Source organism: Furipterus horrens, unplaced genomic scaffold, assembly GCF_987537825.1.
Source record: "Furipterus horrens unplaced genomic scaffold, mFurHor1.1.pri manual_scaffold_10, whole genome shotgun sequence".
Lineage (NCBI taxonomy): Eukaryota > Metazoa > Chordata > Mammalia > Chiroptera > Furipteridae > Furipterus > Furipterus horrens.
The window spans coordinates 18,777,608-18,803,971 of NW_028327180.1; the positions used below are offsets into that span (position 1 = coordinate 18,777,608).

The window sequence follows — 26,364 nt, forward strand, 5'->3', positions numbered from 1 at the left end:
ATTTCCAGTTTTTTATAAATGATTGGCTAAAAAATAAAGTTGTAATTCAAAAAGTAAAGTATAGAAAAATCAACCAAAAAAGTCCTTAAAACAGATGACAAAAACATCCTAGAAATTCGATGACTCAAAAACCCCAACTATTTATTTATTTATTCACAACTAAATTATTCTTGACTAAACTGTTGCCTTAATCAGCTTTCGGACAAAATGACTAGAGTTAGCACTCCAGATAAACTTATCAGTATACAAAAAATACCGGGTGAATCTTAAGTTCTAGTTTCAGCACCTCCACTAACCAGTAATCTTAAATAAGTCTTTTAACTTATCTCAGATTCCACAGTTCTAGAATAAGGAGGCTGGAGCAGATGATTAAGAATAAAGTCTCTTGCAGCTTTAAGAGTACATAACAGTTCTAATAGTACCAAGTATAGAGCATTCTTGCATTGGGTTGGATTGTCAATTTGGTGAGTCTTCCTTTACTATAATTTAGTTAATAATATAGTTTTACAAACTGTAAAAAATTCACTGCTTCAATGCATTTGTGTGTAACTTCTAAATATAGACCTTAACCCCTGTGTTGTGAATATGTATTATCGTTGCATAATAAAAAACATTTTTATTTGGAAAAAAGTTACAGGCATAAATGATTTAAAAAAAAATATATATATATATATATATATTCCCCCTACTTACCACAGTTGCTTAAATAGTGACATATAGAGTATATTTGATTTTTTTTTTTTTTTAGTAAACTCTGGATTTTATTCCCATATTCATGTTTAAGAACTTCAGTTGTTCAACATTAAAATGGCATTTTTCCTCATTCTTTCATTAAGCATTTAAAGAAACATTTGAGATAAAACAAATATCCAACTATTGGAGTGAATTTTTAAGTATTTCAAAAATGCCCAGTATAAAGTCTCAATGACTATAAATTAAGTTTAACTCTTACAATTTGTGCTGGGTTACCCCAGCTGTTAATTGGTCTTACACAGTTGCTCACCAAGAATTTAGATGAAGATTATTATAGTTATACCTTTAAGTCAACTATGACAAAAATGACATAGTAATTACAGATATTTCAGTCATGCAAAGCCTCATGTGATGAGAGTAAGCGATTTAAAGCAAGTTGATTTTCCACAATTCTCAAAATACAATTTAAGTGCAAGAACAAATACAAAAACTTCTTTAATAATAATTTTTAAGGTCCCTCATCTAATTTACTTTCATGCACAAGCTTAAGCATAAAAGGATCACTAAAACTTTGGCTAAACTAAATGTTACTTATTAATTATTTATTTCTCCTGTAAAAATTCTGAAGAGTGTTGCAGGCCAGGGAATCAAGAATATAATACTAATAATTCTTGTAAAGCACAGTAAGTAGAGCAGTTGGTTTTCCTATACAGCTTAATAAAAACTAAGTTATAATGCAGAAAGTTCACCAAACTGATGGTGAATTTATCCTATGAAAAATACAAAGCTGAACCTATGGAAATATAAGATATTTAACAGTGATGACAATTTTAAAAAGTAGAATAGTAAGGAGAGGGGAGAAAACTATGTTTCCTACACTGTTACATTTTTTGAAGCAATTATAAATAAAAATCAATTATTTTCCATGAAATAAACATAGTTCCACACTTCATTTATATAATTCTCAGTGACATACTATGGAAGCAATGAGATTTATCAATATTCACTAAATATTGATAAACTTTTCATTGATATTCATTTACTTCAGCATCAAATTTAAGTATAGAATTACTTTAATCATGGAAAACATTAAGTGCAGAATTAAGCTATAGAAAATGCATTTTAGGGTCTCATTCTTCAATGAGCTGACAGTTGATGCAACTGAACTTTTACACTGTCAAAACTATATATTCAACAAAATGCACTGTCTCATAAACATCAACATTAATTTATTGCTGAAGTTTAAAGTAAACTGACAGTCTCAGTTTTAATTCTTTCCAATAAATAAAACACTAAGTGGTTATCAAGAAAGTTTAAAACCAAAGAAAAAACAAAATTCAATCCCTGCAATTCTTGAATATGCCTAAAGCAGAGATCAAGAGTTGATATAAAGGAAGTTCCCAGCTATAGGGCTAAGGAAATACAAATGTATGATTTCAGTCTGGTACAATGATGTCGGCGGCGGCGGCGGCAGCCGTCCGTCTCGAGAGACGATGGCGTAGCTTCTTGAGAGTCTATCTGTACCGCCGAGAATGGCTGTGCAGTCCGACTCGGGAGTGACAATCCCTGCCACAATGATGTAGAGGGAGAATTAAACACTAATAGAATTCCTAGTAGATCATGCTTTATTTCACTTAAAATATCAAGAAAAGACTGTAAGGTATCATTATCCTACATTTTACAGACAAGGAAATTGAGGCTTAGAAAGGTTTAAAAATTTGCCCAAGGTAACAGCTTCCAGGCAGTGAAGCTGAGATTTCCACCTTAGCATGTCTAATTTCTAAATTAATAGAACACACATTGTATTCTATAGAGTGTTAAGCCTAACCTATTTGTGTTACTTTCTAATCTCATTGGAGATTTACTTGATCTATGTTTCGGATTTGTAAGTTTGCCAGATAACTGAGTTCCAGGTAACTAAAATAAAATATATGACAGCTATAACTAATATATACGCAATCTGTTTTAATGAGCCTGATTTTTGTAAAGCCCAAATGAAAAAAAAATTATAAAAGCAAAGAGAAGGTGCTGAGGACCCTGATATTATCCAAGGAATTTTTTTTTTAAGGAAAACCACATCTTGTGCACTTCCGGTCAAGATGGAGGTGTAGGTAAACACAGCTCACCTCCTTACACAACCACGTCAAAATTACAGCTAAACTATAGAACAACCATCACTCAGAACCATCAGAAACTACGGAATTAAACAATCCACATCCACCCGGACTGGAAAGAGAGACAGAAATGCAGAGACACTGAACAGGCTGGTCCCATACCCTGTGGTGGATAAAAATTCTGGAGGGATATCTCAGGAGTGAGTTGTCCCAGCCCCACACCAGGCCCCCCAACCCAGGGGTCCAGTGCCCAGAAGATAAGCCCCATAACTTCTGGCTGCAAAACCAGCAGGGACTGAGTTGGTGGAAGAAATTGCTGGAGTCCTAAGAGTTCTTAAAGAACCCACACACAGACTTACTCACTCCCTCTGAGCTTCAGCAACAGAGTAGCAGCTTGAAAGGCCCCAATGGCATACGGTGCCATTGAACCCTCATCTAACAGAGCCACAAAACTGGCAGGCAGGTGTCATACTCCATCAACTAAACACTGTTTGCCCCACCCTGGAGATCATGAAACTCTGCCCCACCCAACTTACAGGCCCACCCAAGCTGCTAACAGTAGCTTTTCCACGTGAATGGTTAGTCTTGGCTCTTGCTTCACAACTTCCTAAATTCTCTTAAACAAGCAACAGCGGGCCTCAACAAGCCCCCAACTCCCAACCTCTTGCTAAGTGGCCCCAGGGCCAGCACTAGCAGCAGCCAGCCTGGGTTCACAGCTCAGCTTTGCTTAGGAATCTCCAAGCCCAGCGCACAAGTAGCAGCAATCGGCAGGCTGCTTTGAATCTCATGCAGAGTGACCCTGGGAAGAACACGGTGTAGGTAAACACAGCTCACCTCCTTGCACAATCACATCAAAATTACAACTACACTATAGAACCACCATAACTTGGAAACGTCAGAAACTGAGTAGAATGGAAGTCCAACAACTATGGAATTAAAGAAACCACATCCACCCGGACTGGCCTTAGCCTGCACCACCAGAGAAACCCCAGAGCCATCACACCAGTGGACTGCTACAGGCAATGTCAGAGCTCCACCACCCTGCCCCTGCACAGCTGACCTTCCACAGAGGGTGGAGGTTGACGGTCAGTGGTTACAGTCAGCTGACTGGCCTGGGTAAATCCCTCTCACTGACCTCCCAACAGCAATCGAGGCTCAACTATTAGAGGAAGGTGTACTCATCCCACACGGGGAGGGTGCACCTCAAGTACCCAGCTTGGGTGATAGGACAGGCTGTGCCACTGGACCCTACACGACATGTACAATAAATTAGGCCACACTACCAAGACAGGGAGTAACAGCAGCTCCACCTCATACACAGAAACAAACACAGGGAGGCTGCCAAAATAAGGAGACAAAGAAACATGATCCAAGAGAAACAACAGATCAAAACTCCAAAAAAAAACTAAATAAAATGGAGATACTTGCAGAAAAATGAAAGCAGACCACCTTCTTACTCCACATACAAGAATACATTTAAAATGAATTAAAGACTTAAATATTAGACCCCCAAATCATAAAAACCCTAGAAGAAAACATAGGCAGTAAAATATCGGACACTGTTTGTAGCAATATTTTTTCTGATACATCTCCTCAGACAAAGGAAACAAAAGAAAAAATAAACAAATGGGAGTACATCAAACTAAAAAGTTTCCGGGTTGCCCTGTTTTAAAATATTAAATAATCTGATTGCCCCGAGGCCACCGTGCTGTGAAGAAGCCCAAACTAGCCTAAGTAAAAAGACCGTATGTAAAGAAGGTCTCGGGCTACATGAAGAGACAAAGGCTCTTGGGCAGCCACCAGCACTCCTAGACCCTATGGTTTCACCTCCAGCCACCATCTGACTGCAGCCCTGAATCAGCAATGCCCAAGTGATCCCTCCTGAATTCATAACCTACATGAACAATGAGAAATAATAAAGTAATTGTTATAATCTATAAAGCTTTGAGGTGATTGGTTAGGTAGCTTATAGATAAAACAGAAACATCTTACAAAATAAGGAGCTCCAAGAACACTGGTTTTTTTCTGTAATATGATAATCTTCCTAATAGTGTTAACTTCAAAATTTAACAAGAATGAAAAGGATGACCCAAAATGAAAATTTAAGTTAGTGGGTATTTGAAGGGTGGAACAGTTTTACTGATAAATTCATACCCTTTGGAAATGAGGTGTTTAACAAGCCTCTGGCTATTTTAATAACAGACTTCACAGACAGTTGTATATTACATTGCTTGAGTTTACATTCACACTAGTTTGATATGTGATAAATAGATGAAAAATTAACTTTTGGATTTCCTACAATCATGCTTTTGTCTTTATTCCAAGGTGACTCAAAGACTAGAAGAGCAGGTAAGTAAAATGAAAAAAAAAAAAAAAAAACATGTCAAGTTTAACACCTGTAAAGTCCATTAAAAAAGATGCAATTGATTGTTGTCATGGAAGCACATGAGTCCAGTAAGGCCTAGCTAATCCATTTACAAAAGAAAGTGAAAACTCAATTATTTTTATGTGAACTCTCAAATTTTTAAATGTTGGCAACAAATTTAAATGTGTTTAAAAAATATTATATAAGATATCAGTTTGTAATCTCTGTTCTGTTCCTTTCTGGAGTAAAGAAGCAGAAAAATACAATTAAAATAAAATATAGGATTACTGACATGGAATAAACAATTCTATCTTAAAGTTTTAATCTTCTTTTCTATACCAATTAAAGGAGTGAAATAGTAATAAGAAATAAACCCCCCAAAATAAAACTGTGATAAACATTACAGAAGTACCTTAGCATATTTAAATTTTTCACTTATTAGACCCTGAGACAGATGGCAGCCTATTGGTAAAGTACAAACAATTCCTTCTAGGAAATTAAATGTATAATGTAGACATATAAAACCAACATCTGTAGCTGAGGAAAGGAATAACTCCTAGCACTTTCCAAATTCACAAGTACTTCTTCATACTTCCATTCCTATTGCATCTGATTTCAATAAACAGAAATTGCCATTTATGACCAACCAGAAACACAAAAAATTAAAGCATTTTCACTTTGAAAATAAAGCATCTTCTAAAAGCAAGCTATTTCTAAAACAGAGAAGCTATCTTTAATAAAAGCATCAGCAAAGACCAACTGAACAGAAGGACATGGTACATTTGAACAAAGTAAATCTTTTTCTAGACAAAAAAATCTTATATATTATTTTTAGCCCTAGTGATCTATAAAACAATCACCCTTCTTTATTTACACTTCATATAATTAGAGGCTAAAGTTTATATGCAAGATGCTACCTGACAATTCTTACTACTAGTAGGAATTGGGTTAATATTCTATATCAGATATGGTGAGTAGCTATATCAACATTTTTTCAAAACATGTTCTCTAAAATTCATCCTAATCAGAGAAAATTTCAACCTGACTGAAACTTATTCTTTCATTTGTAGTAACTTTTCATTTGTTTATAGCCATCTCTTAACTGAAAATTTTAAGTATTTCCTGTAGTATCAAGCAGTAATCCTAGAATTTCTACAAAAGTACCAAAGAAAATCTAGTTCCAGCTAGTCAGTTTGAAAACAACCAAGTGTCATTATAGAACAGAACATTTCCATGTGAGAACTCAAAGCCCCAAGACTACCCAAATTTACTTTTAGGTTCTCTTTCACATTCCTTCTAGGTTCAGCATTAACACCCAATTAGGAAGGAAAACACCTGTCAGAAAGCAAAAGTGCTTCATATTAGCACTAACAGACTGTACAGTATCAAATAACTGGACTTGATGCTAAAAGTCACAATAATTTAGGCCAAAAGTATCAGTGGGATATTTTCAACCATCTAAGAACGTAGGTATCTTTGGAACTAAAAATATTTTGCACAGCCTATTAGATAGCCTGGACTATTTAGTTAAGCCAGTTTCAGTATAGTCTTGTAACATTACAATAAATCTTACAAAATTTAATAGCTAACACTTATTAAGGACTTACTATCTGCCAGCCACTTTTCTAAGTATTTAACATAGATTATCTCATTGAATTCTCTATTACACTATATTATTGTTGACACTATTGACACTATTACCATCTTTAAGATAACTCTACAAGAAAAGGTAAACAGTTTGCTTAAGATCAAGTGACACTGAAAACGCCACAGTCTGACGTCAGAGATCACCCTCTCTTCTTACCGCTATTTGTAAGTACTGATGCATTTGTTACAGATATTATGCCACTGAGAGCACAGTCTACTGGATCACTTATGAAGGACCATGCAAAAAATTCTTTTTATATAATATTAGGAAAGGGGGTTGTGTATGTGCGTATCTGTGTGACTACCATGTTTTCTCCTCCTGAGAGGACTTGGCACATCCTCCTCCTAGTTTTATCACAAGGAAGCTGAGACAAACTAATAGGCCAATGTTCTGCAAACTTTAATCTACATCAGAATCATGTGGGAGCTTAATAAAAACGCATATCTCAACCCTAGCGATTTGGTTAGGCACTTCTGGTGTGTAACCCTGCAACTTGTATTTTTAATAAGTGCTCCAGATGTTTCTGATGCATCTGGTTTAGGATCACACTTTGAAGAATACTGGAATAGGCCCGCCTGAGTGGCCAATATATATTCTATTAACTGCTTAACTCATAACTCACTCCTTACTCTTCTCATGGCCTTGACTTCATATTCTACTCCAGTATTTTCCCTGGTTCTGATTTTCAGGTAAACTTGATAACTTTACTAATTGTTTCTCCTACATATAGGCTACCTCACATTCCTTTGGAAGTTATGATACACATTTCTTTTAAATGAGGCCAATTCACGTGGCAGTTCAACACCTAAGGTCAGTATACTGAATTCATAAAGAAAGAAGTCCTTGGGTCACTAAGGCACGCAATGTGTTATGTATAAGCTACATTTAGACTCCAAACAACTCAGTGCCATTAACGGATCTGCACTGGATGCAAACTATTTTCATTTGGCAATGAGTAATGAACTGCATGCTCTTCTTCCAAATATGAAGTCTAGTGAAAATGGGTGGTCCATAGGTCAAACCTGTCCACAGAAATGCTTTTGAAAAATGTGGAAGTCAACATAAAAACTGAAGAAGTTATCATCTAAAAATTGGGAATCCCAGTGACTTGAGAAATTAGAAACTTTAGCAATATCAGGATCACAATTTTCACAGCCACCCCTTTAGAAATGCTTTGGTTCCCTGGGTCTTTTGCTTAGTCAGTTTCATTCATTTAAATAAGCTTTCTGGCATGCGTCGCCTCTTGAGTTTGTGTCTCCTATATGTAAACTGTGATATGGGGAAGTGAGGTTAAGAAGTTTTTCTGGTTGAAAATCATTTCGGTGTAGTCAAGGAATGACTTATGGAAATTAGTTACAATACAGGTAGTATTCTAAAAATAGCTCTAGTACTCATACTACCCTGAATTTCCCAAACCTTCTGACTTTTGAGGGGATCTTTTACCTTTGTAAAATACCACATACCCTCAATTCTGCACTCGTACCTCCCCCATTAACCTTTTTGAAATGAAATGCCCTTAGAATGGATGTATGCATTTAGCACAGTAATGTGCTCAGCACCTTCTTCCTCCTGCTCCATAAAAGCTGGTATCAAATTGTGGCACATCTTAAAAGAAAAATGGCCATTCTTCTCAGTGCTCAATAATATTGCTAAATTGAACCAAATTTTAACTAGTAAGGCTAATGTTTTCTCCAGACACACATTAAAAGGACAACACTTGGAATGTCTTCAATCCATCAATAATATCTAATATCTCTCCTTCTTGAGAAAAGAGCAGTTCTGGTGTTTTTCACCATATCCAATATTGATCTCTTTGTTTAGACTTGATGATTTAACATTCATTCAACAAACAGACTGTGCTATTAATAGCTAATGTCATTACCTAAGCAAAAAGATCAGAATTCAAGCTCAGTGTTTCATCACTTCAACTCATTTTAATCTGTCAAAATACAGCAATAAATGTGGTTTTCAGAAAATGGTAGTGATACAAAACAAAAACAAGCACACACAAAATATATCAGAGAATACTGCTTTCATAGCAATGACTTCAAATTGAAAAGAAGTTCAATATTCAAGAGGAAATTTAGAATTAAAGATCAAAGTTTTTTCACTTAATTATAGAAACTAATTTGAGGAAATAATTTAAGATATTAAAATTAACAAATCTAGGGAAGAAAAATTTAGAAGATAAGGTTCTTTCAAGTCTTTAGATGTATTATTGCTCTTTCTCTCTGTTAAAAGATCCTTCTTCATGCTCTCCTCTAGGTGTAAACAATGTGTTTCTCCTGAACTCATCTTAATCTTCCTTTACAGAAAGGGAAGTGTAAATAAATATTAGCTAAAAAAAAAAGTGTCCTTATTTCCCCCCCTGAAACATAATATAGAAATCAATAATGCAAAGTGCTCTCTGAATTATACCTAAGGGAGAATAAAAATTTAATTAAGACTCTACTTAAGATGGTAAACTTCATCTTTAGAAGCTATCAAAATCAACAGTAATCTATAGGTCAAATGTAGCTCAAAGACAGTTGTTTTCTGAAGCCTGCACAGTGTTTTCCTTTTCTTTTTTTTAATTGATCGCTAACACCTTTTAGGAAAGGCATATTGCCCTGCAGTTCATAAGAGCCTGAGCAACCTTACTGGGTCAATCATGACTTTCTTCACTCCTCCACACTAGCTATGTGGGCCCTTGTAGATTGTATTTCTCATTTCTTCATCCCAAGAAACAAAAGAAATTAAGAATGAAGAATTATCTGTTCAGAAGTTCTTTAGTTGAGGATGATTAGATGATAATACCCTGTAGTATTACCCTTTGTGCTAACACAAGAGAAAATTTAGACAAGAATTTAGAGGGGTCACTTCTCACATATACGCCAAAGAAGCTCAGAGCAACTAACAATGACATACATTTAAAAAAATGCTTTTGTGTGCAGATACTTGAGAAATATTCAAAAAGCATAGTTATATTCCCAAAGCACAGTGAGTTTGTGTACACGTACATTTATTCTAAAGCTCACTCTCTTTCTTCAGTTTTGTTGCATTTTTGCTTTAAAATAGCAAAATTAAGATATGCTAATTGCTGGTTTAAAAAATCCCTAGGTATCTCACATATTATATGGCAATGCACATAACTACTACAAATATTAATTTTAAATTCCAAGCTAGAAATAGTGTACTAGAACACAAAGTAGAAGAGAGACAAACACTTGCTAAATATGTTTAAATATATTAAAAGCAGCTCTATCAATTGCAATAAAGTACTATATGGCCCTCTAGTGTTCAAAGAAACAAATTAAGAGATTATTCTTATATGTGACATTTCAATTTCATAGTGAAAAATAATACTTCCTAATTTACTAAATATGCTAAACAGGCTCATATATGATGTCTACAAAAACCTAAATATGTTGTATCTTCTGTGACTTTATTTCTGTGTGCCTTCTTTTTAACAACTATCCATACTTAATGTATCCACTGAGATAACTTTAAAATGTTTTTAATGATTTCCTATTTTAAAAAAATCCCAATCCTAAATGGAAACGAAACAGCATTTCTAAATTAAAACTAAGCAATATTGAATTTAAGGAAATTTTCAAAGAAGAAACAAAAAACAAAGGAATAGTGTCATGACTACAAATTAGGTATTTAAAACACACCTAAATTCTCTAAGTGTATTTTCTCTGTCTTCTATAATTTATCCACACTGTCTTTTTTTCTTTATCATAATTTATAGATAATAGAGTCATTATAGCAACAAAAGCAATTAAATGCCTAAAAAGAGGTGAAAGATGGGAGTGAGACTTCAGGACAAGCGTCGAAGTAAAAAGTATACTAACAAGTAGAAAAGAATCTTGTTAAGCTTCTTATGATTGTAATCACTGGTGAGAAGGTTTAAAACTTTATATTACCATCTAAATTAAAGTTGGTGAAACAGACTTCAAAATAAATCTAAGTTAAAAAAAATTTTTTTTGTATTTATATTTATTATCTGCGTATTGGAGTTTTAGAGGGAGATGCAGTTGGGGGAGTTGTATAGAAGCAAAATCTAAATTACACTCCCAGCTCTGTCATTAACTTTCTGTAATCTTAAGTTAATAATATTTCTAACTTAAAACTTTAGAAACTACAAGAAGATTTTGTGAAGTTCCTGTACTTGGCAGCAAAATTAATCCTCCAAATGTCAAGGAAAGGTAAGTTGCCTATGGTGTGGAAACTGCAAAGAATCCTCCAAAGTACCACTTAGCCATCAGCAAACCATTAAAAAAGAGGATATAAACAGAAAATTTAAACAAATTTACCCAATGTAAGCATATATAGATATCTGGAATTTATTCAAATATTCACCTAGGGAGGCTCTGTACTTATTCCTAAAAATTCTGCCACTATTCAAAAAAGTTACTACTCGTATTTTCATTTCTTTCCAGCTTCCCAACACTGTCTAATCCTACTTATCCTTTAGGTCTCAACCTAGCTTTAATTTCCTCACTGAAGGTATCACCGATTTAATTATTTGGGTGTGCGTACATATTCACTGAGAACTACAAAACTTGGAGAGACAGTGAAAATGCTAGAAGACAGATTCTTGATTCAAACTCATCTCAGTAAGGAGGAACTTGATAAGGAAGGAGCCAAAATGGAAACTGGGTGAGGACGGAAGGACATGTCAAATAACAATAGAAAATTTAACAGGAACACATTTAAGGTCTAGTACTTAGGTTCAAAAACCTGTAAACATTCACATTCAGTGGAACAGGATTAAACCAGGCTGTGTTTATAAAAACACTTATAGATTTTTTTTTCTGAAAGTTCATTCAATTTTTAAGCATTTTCTATATGCAAATTATAAGGTTCTATAAGACACAATATACTCTTAGAGAATTGGGTCTGTCAACAATCTAAATTTAAAAAAAGAAAAGAAACAAGAAAGCTTACTATACTACCATAATTCTTCCTAATATTACCTGCCCAACCTCTACACCAAAGTTGACAGCTGAATCCTAGAGATGTGAAGAACTGGTTTACAAAAAACCTCTCTGTTGCTTTTCCCACTATATTCAGCAGCAAGTTCATGAAGAGATCATTAGATGATGCCCTTCTTGTGAGGGACGTCTTTTTATCCAATCTTCCATTAGAGCATTCTACATTATGGAAGTTATCAAAAAAAGACTAAGTAGAGTAAAAATTGGTTTCTAGCAGATACAGTTTTTCCCCCTAATATTAGTAATATATGCTTGTTGTAGAAAGCCTGGGGAATTCTGAAAAGCATATAAGAAAAAAACAGGAATAATTCAACCATATTCAGAGATAATTATTAACATTTACTTTAATTATTTCTGAATTTTTCAATGCACAGATACAGATTAATGTATGTATGCTTCATAATTAAGATCATACTGTATAGTTTTGAGAGAACTCATTTTTAGTAAACATTGTTTATAAACACTTTCCTGTTATTAAATTTTATTTAAAAATATGGTTTTTAATGATTTATGAATTACCTTAAATTGATTTCTGCATCTTAGTAACATGGTTCTTAAATTGGGATTTTAACTTCTCCTCAGAGGAGTCTTACTCTAGAACTGCTAATTGTATTATGATATTCCCCAATGTGACTATATTGAATATTTAAATTTTAAACTAAAACAGCATGCGTATTTATAATTTATAGTGTAGCTTGGGTACATCCTAAGAGCTGGAATGAGAATTGTTCATATTATGAACAATTTATGAATCTTCAACTCTCAGCCTGAATCAGCACTACAAACAAATATATCAAATTTCTTCTGTTCAAAAAAATAAAAAGAATTCAATGTCGACTCAAAGCAAACTTACAAAAAAGTCACAAGGTAACACCAAATAAGCTGCACAATGTAGAAAACCAATATTGGGTTCAAAGAATTAAATCTTCTAATTCTAGGAAGGTGTAAAGACAGATGAAATTTGGCCTGGGTTTTAAATGATCTCTCTAGCTGGACAGGAGCGAAGTCACGAAAAGCAAGCGGAGGCATGGAGATGAAATCAGGCTGAAAGCAACTGTGGTAAGACTAGAAAAGACTCCGAATGTCCACTTAGGGATTTGGCTTCATTACTGGGAAATGGGATACCAGGTATTTAGATTGTGGTTATAGATCTATATGGAGGTAAAAATCCATTAAAAAAAAATTCCATCTAATCATTCATACTGCCAACTCATTGTCAAGGGCATGGCCTTACAGAAACCTAAAGCAAAGATGCTCTTAACATTTTTAAATACTGACTCTCCATTTTTTATTTTACGAGAACCTGGGGGTAAATAAAAGGAAGTCCAAATGTTCAAATCTGTTAAATTTTCCAGCAGACCCTTAGGATTACATGATTTTTAAAAAGTCAAACTATTTTTCTACCAACTGACCAGAAGACCAGGATATTAACAAAAATTGTAAAAGAGGGTGGGGGGAACAGAATAAAAAATTGATATGAAGAAAGACAGAGTAGTTTTTAGTGGACCACTCAGGTGACAATGCCCAACAGACAGAAATGCAGGACTGAGGCTCAAGGAAATGGTGGGAGCTCGAGATACCATTTGGGAGTGGTCCACCAAAGACAGAACAGAACCCGCGGTGACATGTTCCTTTATCCTCTTCATGCCGCCTTCCCCAACACCAACAAAACAACACTGATACAGATCAGGTCACTGTATTACAAACACATGAAACAATTTGCCTCAGGAACATTTTGAGGAAAACTATTTGTGGTATTTGTGGATACGTCAGAGACGTTTATCTACTCGGTGCACAAACCAATGAAAAGACTTTGAAATGTTTAAAAATTCTCCATTCTATAGGGAGACTTTTGTCTAGGATGCAAACCCATCACCAAAATGACTTAAATTCAGTATAGTTTGTTTTTAAGGAGGTACTATATATAATACATATCTAAAAATTCTGTTTACAATTTCATCTTAAGGGAAAAAAGTTAATAAAGCACCTGTCAGACCTGTGTACTAGAAGTTTTCCTAATGAACATTATGATGATTTCTCCTTTTAGAAAAAGATCTGTTTTGTCTAGCTGGCTTTCTTGTTTTTAATTTGAAATGTAGCAGAAATTACTGGTAGCTCTGCACTATTCAGCAAGGCTTAGTTTTCACTAAACTTCTTTCTTAAATAAGATAATGCAATTAAATATTAAACCCCTACTCCTCACTGAATCCTCAGAAAACAGAGGAGAGATATGAACTCCATCTTGATATAGTAACCTTGAGGGAGAAAGATGGAGAAGTGGGGACAGGAGCCGGGCCAACTGCACTACGAAAGGTCAGAGCCTTCCCCAGCAAAGCAGGGCTACAGCTATCAGTGCTGGAGCCATCTGGCTGACAGTCTAAGCAAGCACCGCTTCACCACCTGGAGAGAGCAATGATCAATGCGTGAAAACCACAAGAAGAACTACCTGAAGGCAGTTCCTTCTTAGATCAAACCCTCTAAATAAAATCTAGACTAGCAGGCAGGCTAGGGAAAATTAGGAATAAATATGTTTTAAACGTTTAAGTTTCACATACTGACGCAAAAATGATTAGCAATTCAAGTATAAAACTAAGTGTTTAGATATTTCATTCTGGTCAAGTTAGGTTAAAGGAGATGAGGTTAAATCTGGTTGTATATTGTCTATGGGCTAAATTTACAGTTCACTTAAAATTTAAAAACAAGCAAATAGGAATAAGAGGATAAACTACTACAGACATTACTTATTTTAATGCCTGAATGGGAAAAAGGATAGAAGTTGTTACACACCTGACTGAGTCTAATTCTTTTTACTTTCTCTCCTCTTTGAATAGATTATTAAATAGCATCACTGCCTAAAATATTGATTAAAATAAAATTCTAACTCCAACAAAAAATACAAGATGTCTTATTAAATTTCCTATAATTTCAACAGCACCAAAACTGAGAGGAAATAAAATTCAGTGTAGAGTAGAAAAGTTAGCACCTACTTAAGAGCTGGTCAACAAGACCAAGGTATGAGAAAGAAAGGAAAGAAAAGAAAAGAAAAGAAAAGAAAAGAAAAGGAAGGAAGGAAGGAAGGAAGGAAGGAAGGAAGGAAGGAAGGAAGGAAGGAAGGAAGGAAGGAAGGAAGGAAGGAAGGAAGGAAGGAAGGAAGGAAGGAAGGAAGGAAGGAAGGAAGGAAGGAAGGAAAGAAAGAAAGAAAGAAAGAAAGAAAAAAAGAAAGAAAGAAAGAAAAAAAGAAAGAAAGAAAGACCTCCCATTTCCAGCTTTGATTATGATTTTGTGGAGTGTGTATTCACTTTCTTTATAATTTAAACTATTTTATTATGGAAGGCTTGAAACATACTTGAAAAACTACACAGAATAATACCCATGAACCTTCATTTCCCTGTAATCCAGCTTCAACAATGAGCAACACATGGACAGTCTATACCCTCCTTCTTTTTCTTCCCTTCAGTATTATTTTGAAGCAAAGCCCGGATACTACATAATTTCATTTTCACTATATTTTGATGGGGTGGAAAGGGAGAAAGATTGGGCAGTGAGAAAAATAATGCTTCCTCTTTTTCTCCACAATCCCTGCCTCTGGTCCTGACTACAATTTTAAGTGATGCAGTATCCAGGAACGTTTTGAGGAAAAAAGCTCACATGCCACCCCAAAGAACAAGCACTGGAAAGACCAAATTGACAGCAGCTGCCCAATCACTTCCTCCCTCCACGTCAGACAGACTTGAACATTTCAGCACCTCCCTGCATGTCCAGTAGCGAAGATAATACTGGGGAGCAGTGACAGTCTGACTGGTTAGTGTATTCTAGTCCCTGACCTCTGGCATAGCCTCAAAGGACTGCATCAAATGGAGCTGTTTTTCTCAGCACTAGACTAGTCACCAAGTCCCTGAGTTGATAAGATTCCTCCAGTTTAGAGAGGAGTCTAACCGTTCACCTTTTAAAATATGTCTAAGGCTAACTCCATGGGCTACCGTGAGCCAAATGAGATGAGGAGGCAGCAGATAAAACAGCTACTCCCAGGAATGGGAAGGGAAAGGAAAAGTGCAGGCAAGGGAGGCAGTGACAGAAACGTGACAGGAAGTTGGAAACCTCAGCCTCTTAACATCATCTCCTCCTACCCTTCACAGTCAAATAGCAACCAAAATGATTTGTTACCCTATAGTCAATATTCAAATCCCTCTGAGAAGTAAACAGTGTTCCACTGAAATGGAGTCAGAAAGAAAACCAATTATTCTGGTGTTCCTGCATGTTTTAATTATAATAAAATCTGGAGGAAAGCAAGCAGGGAAGATAACATCGATGCATTCTCGTTGCTTCATCATGTAGAAACAATGTTCAATCTTAAATATGTCAGTGTCTAGTACTTTACAACTTAAAAAAACAACAGATTTCACCAACAACCAACTATTAATATTCAGGCTGTAGTTTCACCTTATTTAACTACAAAATACAGAGAAGACTATTTACAAGGATAAATTTTAATCATCATAATAAGAAAACTATGATGTAACTTTCAGTAACTCATGACTTGGAGTAACTAATACTTGTAAATACACAACCACCCCACAGTCTGCATTTTGTAAAGAAGAAAAGATTTACTACTTGATTTACACAAATCATGTTTCACCCCAACCTTCTCTATTACATACAACCTACTAACCTCTGTCCCAGGGACAAAATTTATAATGAAATTTGATATTAATGATTTTCCATCACAACAAATAGGATCGATCACCTTCCCTCCATTTGTAATAAGACTATACCATTATCAATATTTCTATTTCTAATATTTTCTAATACCTTCTGTAAAACAAAAGTAGTTCATTTTATTATTACAGATCTGAAGAATAATTTTGGAGTAATACAAAGAGTGCAAGAAAAGTTTTATTACAATTAGTATGGATATCTAAAATTTCTCAAGTGCACGGCAGATTAAATATACTCACTTTTGTTGTCTTTGTATAGAACGGGGAGGAGAGTTGGTGAATAGGCAGGTCCACGATACTACTGGAGTTTGTGACACTGTTACTATGTGTATGTTCATCTTCCCTGCTACTGTCATCAGACTGATCAAAATCATCGCTCTCCTGGTCCATTTCCTCTTCCTCTTCATCCTCCTCATCTTGTTCCCCAGCGTGTTCTTCATCTTCCTCTGGTTCTTCTTGGTTTCCTGAGGAGTCCTCATCTACTGAAATAAAGCGATTATTGTTTTCTTCCAATTGTCCTTGCTGGGAATCATTCTGGTCTCTGGGTCTAGGTTCTGCTCCAACGACTTCACCATTCCTTGCGGTGTGTTCCTCCTCCTGTTGCCTTAGCTGTTGCTGTTGCTGCTCCTCCTCCACCACACGATTCATCTGGTCCTCATCGGCCTGGCTTGAGGAAGGGTTACCTCTCAGAGAGCCTCCAGTTCGTCGTCTTTTGCTGCCCACAGAGAGCAGTTCCTGATTCATTTCCAAAAGCCAGCTTGCTACTTCTTGGACCTTGGCTAGACTATCAGAAGATGCAAAGCTTTTCACATTCTGTAGGGAAAAATGAAGGGGGACAAAAAAGATTTGTACAATCTACATTATCTTCTACTTTAACCTTTTATGTCTACATTCCAAATTTTATTAAAGATTATAAAAAGTATTTGATGTCAATGAGGCATTAAGATATTCTTTAGGAATCAATATAAAAGTTTAAATTGTAGAAGTTATGAGATTTTATAAAGACATACCCCCCAAAAAACACATAGTAAACAGCTTAATTTTAACCTCCTTTTTAAAAATAATTTTAGAATGGAGATTCAGTTGCTCTGACCACTAAAAACAATTTGGAAATTTGGATCAGTAGCTCATAAACTGTATCTTTCATAAAACTTCCATGAAATGTTAATAAGTGTATCACAAAGAAAAAAAAGATATCTGATGCTCAGTTAAGTTTGGGAAATGCTGAGGTAAACCAAATTTAAAAAGCTTTTTTACCGTGGGAATTTACCAAACTTTTCTGATCACAGAACCTTGCCTTTATATACAGTTTTCTAAGAGGTACCAAGTCTAATCATTATGAGTTTCACTTTTCAACTGGATAGCAAATAAACTAAAATAAAAATATTTTATTTTATTTTTAAAAGAAAAAAGTTCATAAGACCATACCCTCTGACCCAGTAACTCCACTTCTGGCAATCTATCCTAAGGAAGTAATCCTAAAACAGAAAAAAAAAATTATGCAGAGGATGCTCACTGCAGCTTTATCCACAAAAGAAAAATAAATAAAAATAAACATCAATAAAAATAATCAAAACCTAAATGTTCAAGACAAAGGAATCCATGAGATTGGATAAGACACAGTGCAATCCTAAACATGATGTTTATTTTTTAAAATGTGGAAACATGCATGCTTATATTATGTTAAGAGCAAAATGCAGGAAATTTTATGATCACAGCATGATTTTTAAACTATATAAAGACTAAAAGATAATATTTCAAAATATAAACTGCATTTAGACTGTGGTATTATAGGTACTTTAAATTTATTTTTTACTATATTTCTCAAATTTTATATAACAAGCATATTAACTTATATTTTAAAAATAGGCTCTAAAATTCGATCTGACAAACTTCTGAATGTTAACTTTTAAATTTTATCCTTTGAAGGTATTTATATTGATATGTTCAAATAATGCCAACACATTACACAAGTTCATATAAAACTCCTTTAAAATATCTTTAAGGTTTGCAAGATATAAGAAATACAATATCCATTTTCTATCACACCTTAAGAGTAGCTACATCGTATCAGAATAGTCTTTAGATAAAAGTCTTATTTACTTTTCCAACCCTTGCCACTAGATGGTTGATCCCCCAAAGATCCACAATTCTCACTGCAAGCTTTGAAACAGGATCAAGAAAGTCTGAAAGATAGTTTGAAAACAGCAATAATTAATTTTATTTATATAATCTACACTTTCTAAGAAATTAGCTATACTGGGGTGGGGTAGGTGAGGGTTCTTGGATTCTAATTATACTAGAAGTGGTATGTGTAGAAAGAGAAGAGGTATCAAAATTGAGCCCTGAGGTACTCCAACATTCTGAGAGGAGCAGTAACCACGAGCAAAGAGGACTAAAAAATAACACCAGGAATGAGTGGCAGCCTTGAAGCCACATAAAGCGCAGCCAAGAGGAGGAAGTAAATAACAACCATTGTCATGTATCAATGGGATGAAGACAAAGAACTGGCCACTGGATTCAGCAACACAGAAGTCATTAGTAATGGTAGATGTTTTTGGTAATTGAAGTCTTATTAGAGTTAAGAGCCTAGAAAAAGGAGAATAGAGATGGTCAATATGGACAGGTTTAGAAGTCTGCTGCAAAAAGGAACAAATAAGGGAGTAAATGGGTAGGGAAAATGGGTAATTGGTAGGAAACATTTGGGATTCTTTAAGATTGGAGAATCAGCAGCATATCTGTATAATGACAAGAATAATCCAGATTACAAAAGGAAAAGTTGATAATGTAAGCAAGAAAGAGAAGAAATGGTGATGTCCTCAGCTGTTAAAAGGGGATGAGAAAGAATTCAAAAGTGTAAGAACTAGTTTTAGTTAGGAAAATGGATATGTCATTTATGGTACCAGATGGAAAAGCAGAGTGGTATTATAGGTACTTTAAATTTATTTTACTTATTTTTTTTTTTTTTTTTACTATATTTCTCAATGTAAAAACAGTTGAAATAGGTGAGATTTTTATAGTGGTGGAAGTTTTTGGACATTTCCTTCTTGCTTTTTTAAATATTTTTTTTAATTGGTTAAAATAGGAAGCAAGGTCATTAGCTGAGAGTGATCTTGGGAGAGGAGTATTAGAAATTTGAAGAGGGAGGAAGGGAACTTTCCTTGGTGCATGAGATTTTGATGATCAAATGTAATCAATAAACCATGATGTAATATATATTAAATGTGGCTTTTAAAAGTCAAGTGGTTCTTATTTACAACTCAGGCAAGCACTATACAAAATTTCTATCTGATGTAGACTGAAACCATCAAATATAAATAATTGCATCAGTTTGAACAAGGGTAGAAGGTAAAGTTCCTTAGAAAAAGCACATTAAATATATCCATTGATAAACTCCAGAAAATAAAGGTCATCAAAATCATACCAGCTAATTAATTTATGCCAAGACAAACTGAAAACATCACAAGAAAAAAAAAAGGTTAAAAATAAGATATTGAAAAACACTGACTTAAATCACAAGTGAATACACACACACACACACACACACACACACATTATATATATATATATATATATATATATATATATATATATAGTATCCCAATATATACAGGTAACTCTCTTACACATAAGTTTTCTTTAAAGATAGAATCAAAATCTTGCTTTAATAACTGTATCTAACACTAACAGGACATTTTTCATTTGCATGCTTATGTGCAGAACAGCATGAAATCAGGGACACTGCCTGGGATAACGCAGGCAACAAGTATGTTGCCCCTTGTGTGCCCAACCTAACAGGCCTATTTTTACAAGACTGAACAGGTTTAATGACAGAATTAGAATAACTTAAAAAGTGAAAAGATGAGAGAACAAAGGTCATAAAACATATCCTAAAGAATAACGGTCAACCTAACAACAAATAGAAAATTTATTATTGACATTTCTAAAATAGGACCAGAACTGGTCATCAATAAATAGTTGTTACCAATTATAAATAATAAAAATTCAAATCACTATCATTGCATACCTTTAGTGTTATACTGGGGGAAGAGAAAAGAAAGTGTCTTAATTTAGACCAATATAGTTAGCTGTCTCCCATATTTAAGTGTGACATGTAAATATCTTTTAAAATAACAGATTCTTATAGACAGACCTGATCAAAACTGGTAAATCCAAGCAGAAAAATCAGATTTAAAGCATAGCTAATGTAAAATAAACAACACAGGTATAAGTCAGATGACAGGAATTCCAGAATATTAAGAGGCTGAAAATATCTAATTGGTAGACATATAAAATTTTTTTCAAGTACTGTATATATTGGTTGAATTTCTCTAACTTATTTTGGTAATGTAAATGAGAACAAGCATGGAAAGTACGGGACATTTTTCATTTGCTGTTGATATTCATAAGTTTAAAATTAAACAAAAACAGTGTTTCTAGGAAATTAGTTCTACTAATAATCTATGGAATAAGCTAATGGCCTAATCAAAGTAATAAATATTTATCTAAAAATTAATAAGAAATCAGATCAACTCCTAAATATTTAAGGGGTGAAAAATACTTTTTTTAAAAAAGATTTTATTCATTTATTTTTAGAGAGAGGGGAAGGGAGGGAGAAAGAGAGGGCGAGAAATATCGATGTGAGAGAGAAACATCAATCAATTGCCTCTCGCATGTCCCCAACTGAGGACCTGGCCTGCAACCCAGGCATGTGCCCTGACCAGGAATCAAACCAGCAACCTTTTGGTTTGCAGGCCAGCACTCAGTCCACTGAGCCATACCAGGCAGGGCATCCTCTAAAAAAGTTTGTAAAGCCCCACATTAAAAAGGAAAAATTAAGCACTCATGATCTAAAACTTGAAACTGCCATATTGGAAAACTAATAAATGAACTATTATCAAAAGAATGCATATTCTTGCTTTTAAAACTCTAATTCTAAACTTTTTTAAAGAAATTTTTTGTGTGTAATTTCAGATACTGTGTCATATAAAAATATAAACATCAACAAACAGAATCCTATAGCCTTAAAAAAAAAATCAATACATAATGCCAAGATGCTCTTTTATTTCTTCTTACCAGAAGTATATAATGTCAACATATATCAAATACGTAACATGCTTTTATTAATAAGTAGTGAGACCACACTGGAGATCAGTAAAATAAAAGCTGATGGTTAATATATTTTGACATAAATTGTATGATTTTCTTGACAATTGTGCATAATGAGAATGAAAATAATTCAAAGGCAGTAATAATGCTGATAGAAGAAAACTACAGAAATTTTCTTGGGTTGGCCAAAAAGTCTGTTTAGTTTTTTCCATAAAGTAAAAGACACATTTTCATTTTCACCAATACATGATTGATTTGGATATTTTGAGTATGTCTGCTATCTCCCGCTAGTGCAGCAGTTCTCAACCTGTGGGTCGCAACCCCTTTGGGGGTTGATCGACCCTTTCATAGGGGTCGCCTAAGACCATCGGAAAAAACATATATAATTACATACTGTTTTTGTGATTAATCACTATACTTTAATTATGTTCAATTTGTAACCATGAAAATACATCCTGCATATCAGATACTTACATTACGATTTGTAACAGTAGCAAAATTACAGTTGTGAAGTAGCAACAAAAATAATTTTATGGTTGGGGGTCACCACAACATGAGGAACTGTGTTAAAGGGTTGCGGCACTAGGAAGGTTGAGAACCACTGCGCAAGTGACTTCTAGCAGGTAGAGGCCAGGGGTGCTGCTAAACATCTTCCAATGCATAAGACAGCCCCACAGCAAAGAATGATTTGGCCAAAATGTCAATAGTACCAAGAACTTTCACAAATCACTTTTGACACATTCAATCCATCACAGAACCTTCTCCATACGCTGCACAAATCCTTTTTTGCATTTCAGTTGCGTCTTCACCTTTCTTGAAATAATAAAGCATAATATGCTAAAATGTTGCATGTTTTGCTTCCATCTTCAAAATTAAAATAGCTGCACAAAAATGCACCAATTTTGATTTTTTTTAAATGCATGCTGATAAGACAGCTGTTACAAAACAATCTAACAAAATGGTTTTGAATGAAGTTAGACAACTAAGCACTATTAGAGCCATCATAAAGAAAAAACTAAACAAAACTTTTTGGCCAATCCCATAAATGAAAAATGTTCCTCACTTCACAGACAGGCAATTGAGGCTCAAGATTAAGTAAATTTCTCAAGATTGCTAGCTTCTAGCAAAGCAAGGACCAGAAATTGACACTCAACTGTTTTCTTTCATGTGCCTCAGTCTACATAACTACCTATGACAAAATCCTAAAAGAATACAATCTCTAGCCCTGGCCAGTGTGGCTTAGTTGGTTAGGCACTGCACCACAAGGCTAAAGGCCACCAGTCTGATTCCCAGTCAGGGCACAGTCTGGGTTTGGTCCTTGGTTGGGGCATGTGCAAGAGTCAACCAACCAACTCACATTAATGTTTCTCTCCCCCTCTCCCTCCTTTTCCTTCTCTCTAAAAATAAATAAATAAAATCTTTTAAAAATAAGAATACATTCTCTAACATTAATATTGCCTTCTTTTCCAAAACCAGAATCACTACAATCTGCAGATAATTAGGGTAGACTATACCTACTTTATCTAACTCCTCTAGACACAGCACTCCTTGCAATGCAAGATTCACACAGTATTCTGACATATCAATGAAGAAGCCGCAGCATTACCTATTGTTATGATTCTGGTAATCTAATAAAAGATAAATGATTAGAGAAATTAAAAGCTCCAATATAGATAGTAAACACTAAATTCTTCACATAAGTCAAAAGTTCAGACGGTCCATATTAATATAAAGTTGGACTTTGTATAAAGTAATCACTGGCTTACTTTTGCCCTTTAGTAAGTGGGAAGAACAGCATTCTTGTGGCAGCATCTTTCACTGTAGGGTGAAGTCCAGAGAGGTCCTAACCTAAGGGTACCTAAAGGAGGAGACACTTACAGTCAGCTCCATCCCATGATAAAGAAGTATTATAATAATTTTACTCTTAAAAATTTTTAATTAAGGTTATTTAGGTAAAACAGTACTCTGTGATTTTTCCCAAGTCCTAGAAAATATAAGGTAACTTTTAGTCATTATACCTATTGATTCAGTGGTACTTCAGACCTAATTGCAGTGGTTTTATTTTTTAAACCAATTTCTCACAAATTTTTCAACTAGTTTCTCATGAACCTTGCTTTCATAAGACCTTTGATTATCTAAAACTTGAACTGCTCATCTTAGAATGCTTAAAGGAATCAAAGTGGACATACTACACATGTTAAACAAACTGAGCTGTTAAAGACTGCCTCAGAGTGAACTAGAGTTATGAGCCACAAAACAAGAGTCCAAGGTAAAGACTAACCTTGAAATGATAGCAGACACTGAGGAATATTGATCACACTAATAAAACAAGGGGTGACTTAAGCAAATTGCCAAAGCCTCCAAATGAGTGTACAATATTAACAATTCTGGAAGTTATATGGCAGGCAGGATCCATTAGGTTTGAACTACAAAGTCAATTAAGAAGCTTTAAGACAAAGATAGCAGTAAGACATCACATTGTACTGATCATTAGAAGGTAACTCAAAGCTTGGAATAACACTCTGCAAGGAGTTTAGAATGTTCGCTAAATCCTAGAAGAGCTTCTCTAATCACCAGTAGTACTCTTTGGGCCATACCGTTTACTAACACCCTGACTTCATACTGTAACTCTCTATATTCCAGATTAATGGAAGGTAGGTCAGATCACTATGCTCAAAATCCAATGAAAGGTTCCCATCTCACTCAGAACAAATTTTTTTAAAAAATTACAGTGGCCTTATAGTATAGTTTGATATCGGGTATTATGACCCCTCCTAGTTTGTTCCTCTTAAGATTGCAGAGGCTCTTTGGGGTCTTTTTTTGGTTCCATATACATTTTTGAAATATTTATTTGAGACCTGTGAAATATGGCATTGGTATTTTAATAGGAATTGAGATGAATCTACAGATTGCATTGTATAGTATGGGCATTTTCATGATGTTAATTCTTCCAATCCTTGAACACGGTATATGCTTCCATTTATTTGTATCTTCCTTAATGTCTTTCTTCAGTGTTCTATAGTGTTCCAAGTACAGGTCTTTCACCTCCTTGGTTAAATTTATTCCTAGGTACTTTATTTTTCTTTTTGATGTAGTAAATGGCATGGTTATTCTTAATCTCTCTTTCTGATAATGCATCGTTGGTGTACAAAAATGCATCGATTGCTGAACACTGACTTTGTATACCGCTATTTTGCCAAATTCACTTATTAAGTAGTTTTTTGGTGGAAACAATAGGGTTTTCTACATACACTATCATGCTGTATGCGAATAATGACAGTTTTATTTCCTCCTTTCCAATTTTGGTGCCTTTTCTTTATTTTTCTTGTCTGATCACTATGGCTAGAACTTCCAGTACTATGTTGAATAAGAGTGGTAAAACAAGACACCCTTGAAACAAGACACACTTGTCTTGTTCCTGATCTTAAGGGGAAAACTTTTAGCTTTTTGCCTATTGAGTACAATGTTGGCTGTAGATTTCTCATATATGGCTTTTATTATGTTGAGGTATGATTCCTCTATTCCCACTTCACTGAGTGTTTTTATCATAAATGGGTGGATTTTATCAAATGTTTTTTCAGCATCTATCAATATGATCATGTGATTTTTGTCTTTCCTTTTGTTTATGTGGTATACTGCATTTATTGATTTGCAAATATTGTACCATCCTTGCATCTCTGGGGTGAATATGAATCCCACTTGATCACAGTGTATGATCTTTTTTCTGAATCCAGATTGCCAGTATTTTGTTGAGGATTTTAGCATCTGTGTTCATCAGAGATATTGGCCTGTAGTTTTCTTTCTTTGTTGTGTCTTTACCTGGTTTTGGAATCAGGATGATACTGGCCTCTTAAAAAGTTTGGGAGCCTTCCTGCCTCTTGAATTCTTTGGAATAGTTTGAGAAGGACAGGAGTTAGTTCTTCCTTAAATGTTTGGTAAAATTCACCTGTGAAGTTGTCTGGTCCAGAGTTTTTGTGTGCTGGGAGATTTTTTTATTACTGTTTCAATTTCACTGTACTACAAGGCCACTGTAATCAAAAGAGTCTGGTATGGGCATAAGAACATACACACAGATCAATGGAAGAGATTAGAGAACCCAGAAATAAACCCAAGTCTCTATGGTCAATTAATACTTGACAAAGGGAGCATAAGCATACAATGGAGTAAAGATAGCCTCTTCAATAAATGGTGTTAGGAGAACTGAACTAGGAAATGCAAAAAAAGGAAACTTATTCCATACACCAGAATAAACTCAAAATGGATAAAAAACTTAAATATAAGTTGTGACACCATAAAAGTCCTAGAGGAAAACATAGGCAGGAAGATTTCAGATATCTCACACAGCAATATTTTTGCTGCTATATCTCCTAAGGCAAGGGAAATAAAGGAAAGAATAAAGAAATGGGACTACATCAAACTAAAAAGCTTCTGCACAGCTAAAGAAACCATCACCAAAATGAAAAGGAAAACCGACTGTATGGGAGAACATATTTGCCAATGATACACTGGATGAGGGTTTGAGTTCCAAAATACATAAAGTAGTCATATAACTCAACACCAGGAAAACAAATAATCCAATTAAAAAATGGGCAAAGGATCTGAATAGACACTTCTCCAAGGAGGGCATACAGATGGCCCACAGACATATGAAAAGATGCTCAACATCACTAATCAGAGAGATGCAAATTAAAACCACCATGAGATATCTCCTCACACCCGTCAGAATGGCCATCATGAATAA

The 26,364-nt window shown here is 34.7% G+C and overlaps 1 protein-coding gene across 2 annotated transcripts in view; it reads right to left on the reverse strand.

The window, feature by feature from the left end:
* The window catches only part of FBXW7 (F-box and WD repeat domain containing 7), a 164,809-nt gene that overhangs the window by 63,898 nt on the left and 74,547 nt on the right, over positions 1-26,364 (reverse strand). Inside the window, exons 3-6 of one of the 2 annotated variants that reach the window (XM_090288212.1) lie at positions 23,390-23,481; positions 18,618-18,700; positions 17,943-17,992; positions 16,710-17,327 (exon numbers count right to left, since the gene is read on the reverse strand). In XM_090288212.1, coding sequence (XP_090144338.1) covers positions 16,725-17,258 — 534 coding nt within the window. In that variant the 5' untranslated portion in view covers positions 17,259-17,327; positions 17,943-17,992; positions 18,618-18,700; positions 23,390-23,481 and the 3' untranslated portion in view covers positions 16,710-16,724. Of the gene's footprint in view, positions 1-16,709; positions 17,328-17,942; positions 17,993-18,617; positions 18,701-23,389; positions 23,482-26,364 lie in introns of those variants that run through there. The other variant, XM_090288213.1, reaches the window with a different exon arrangement.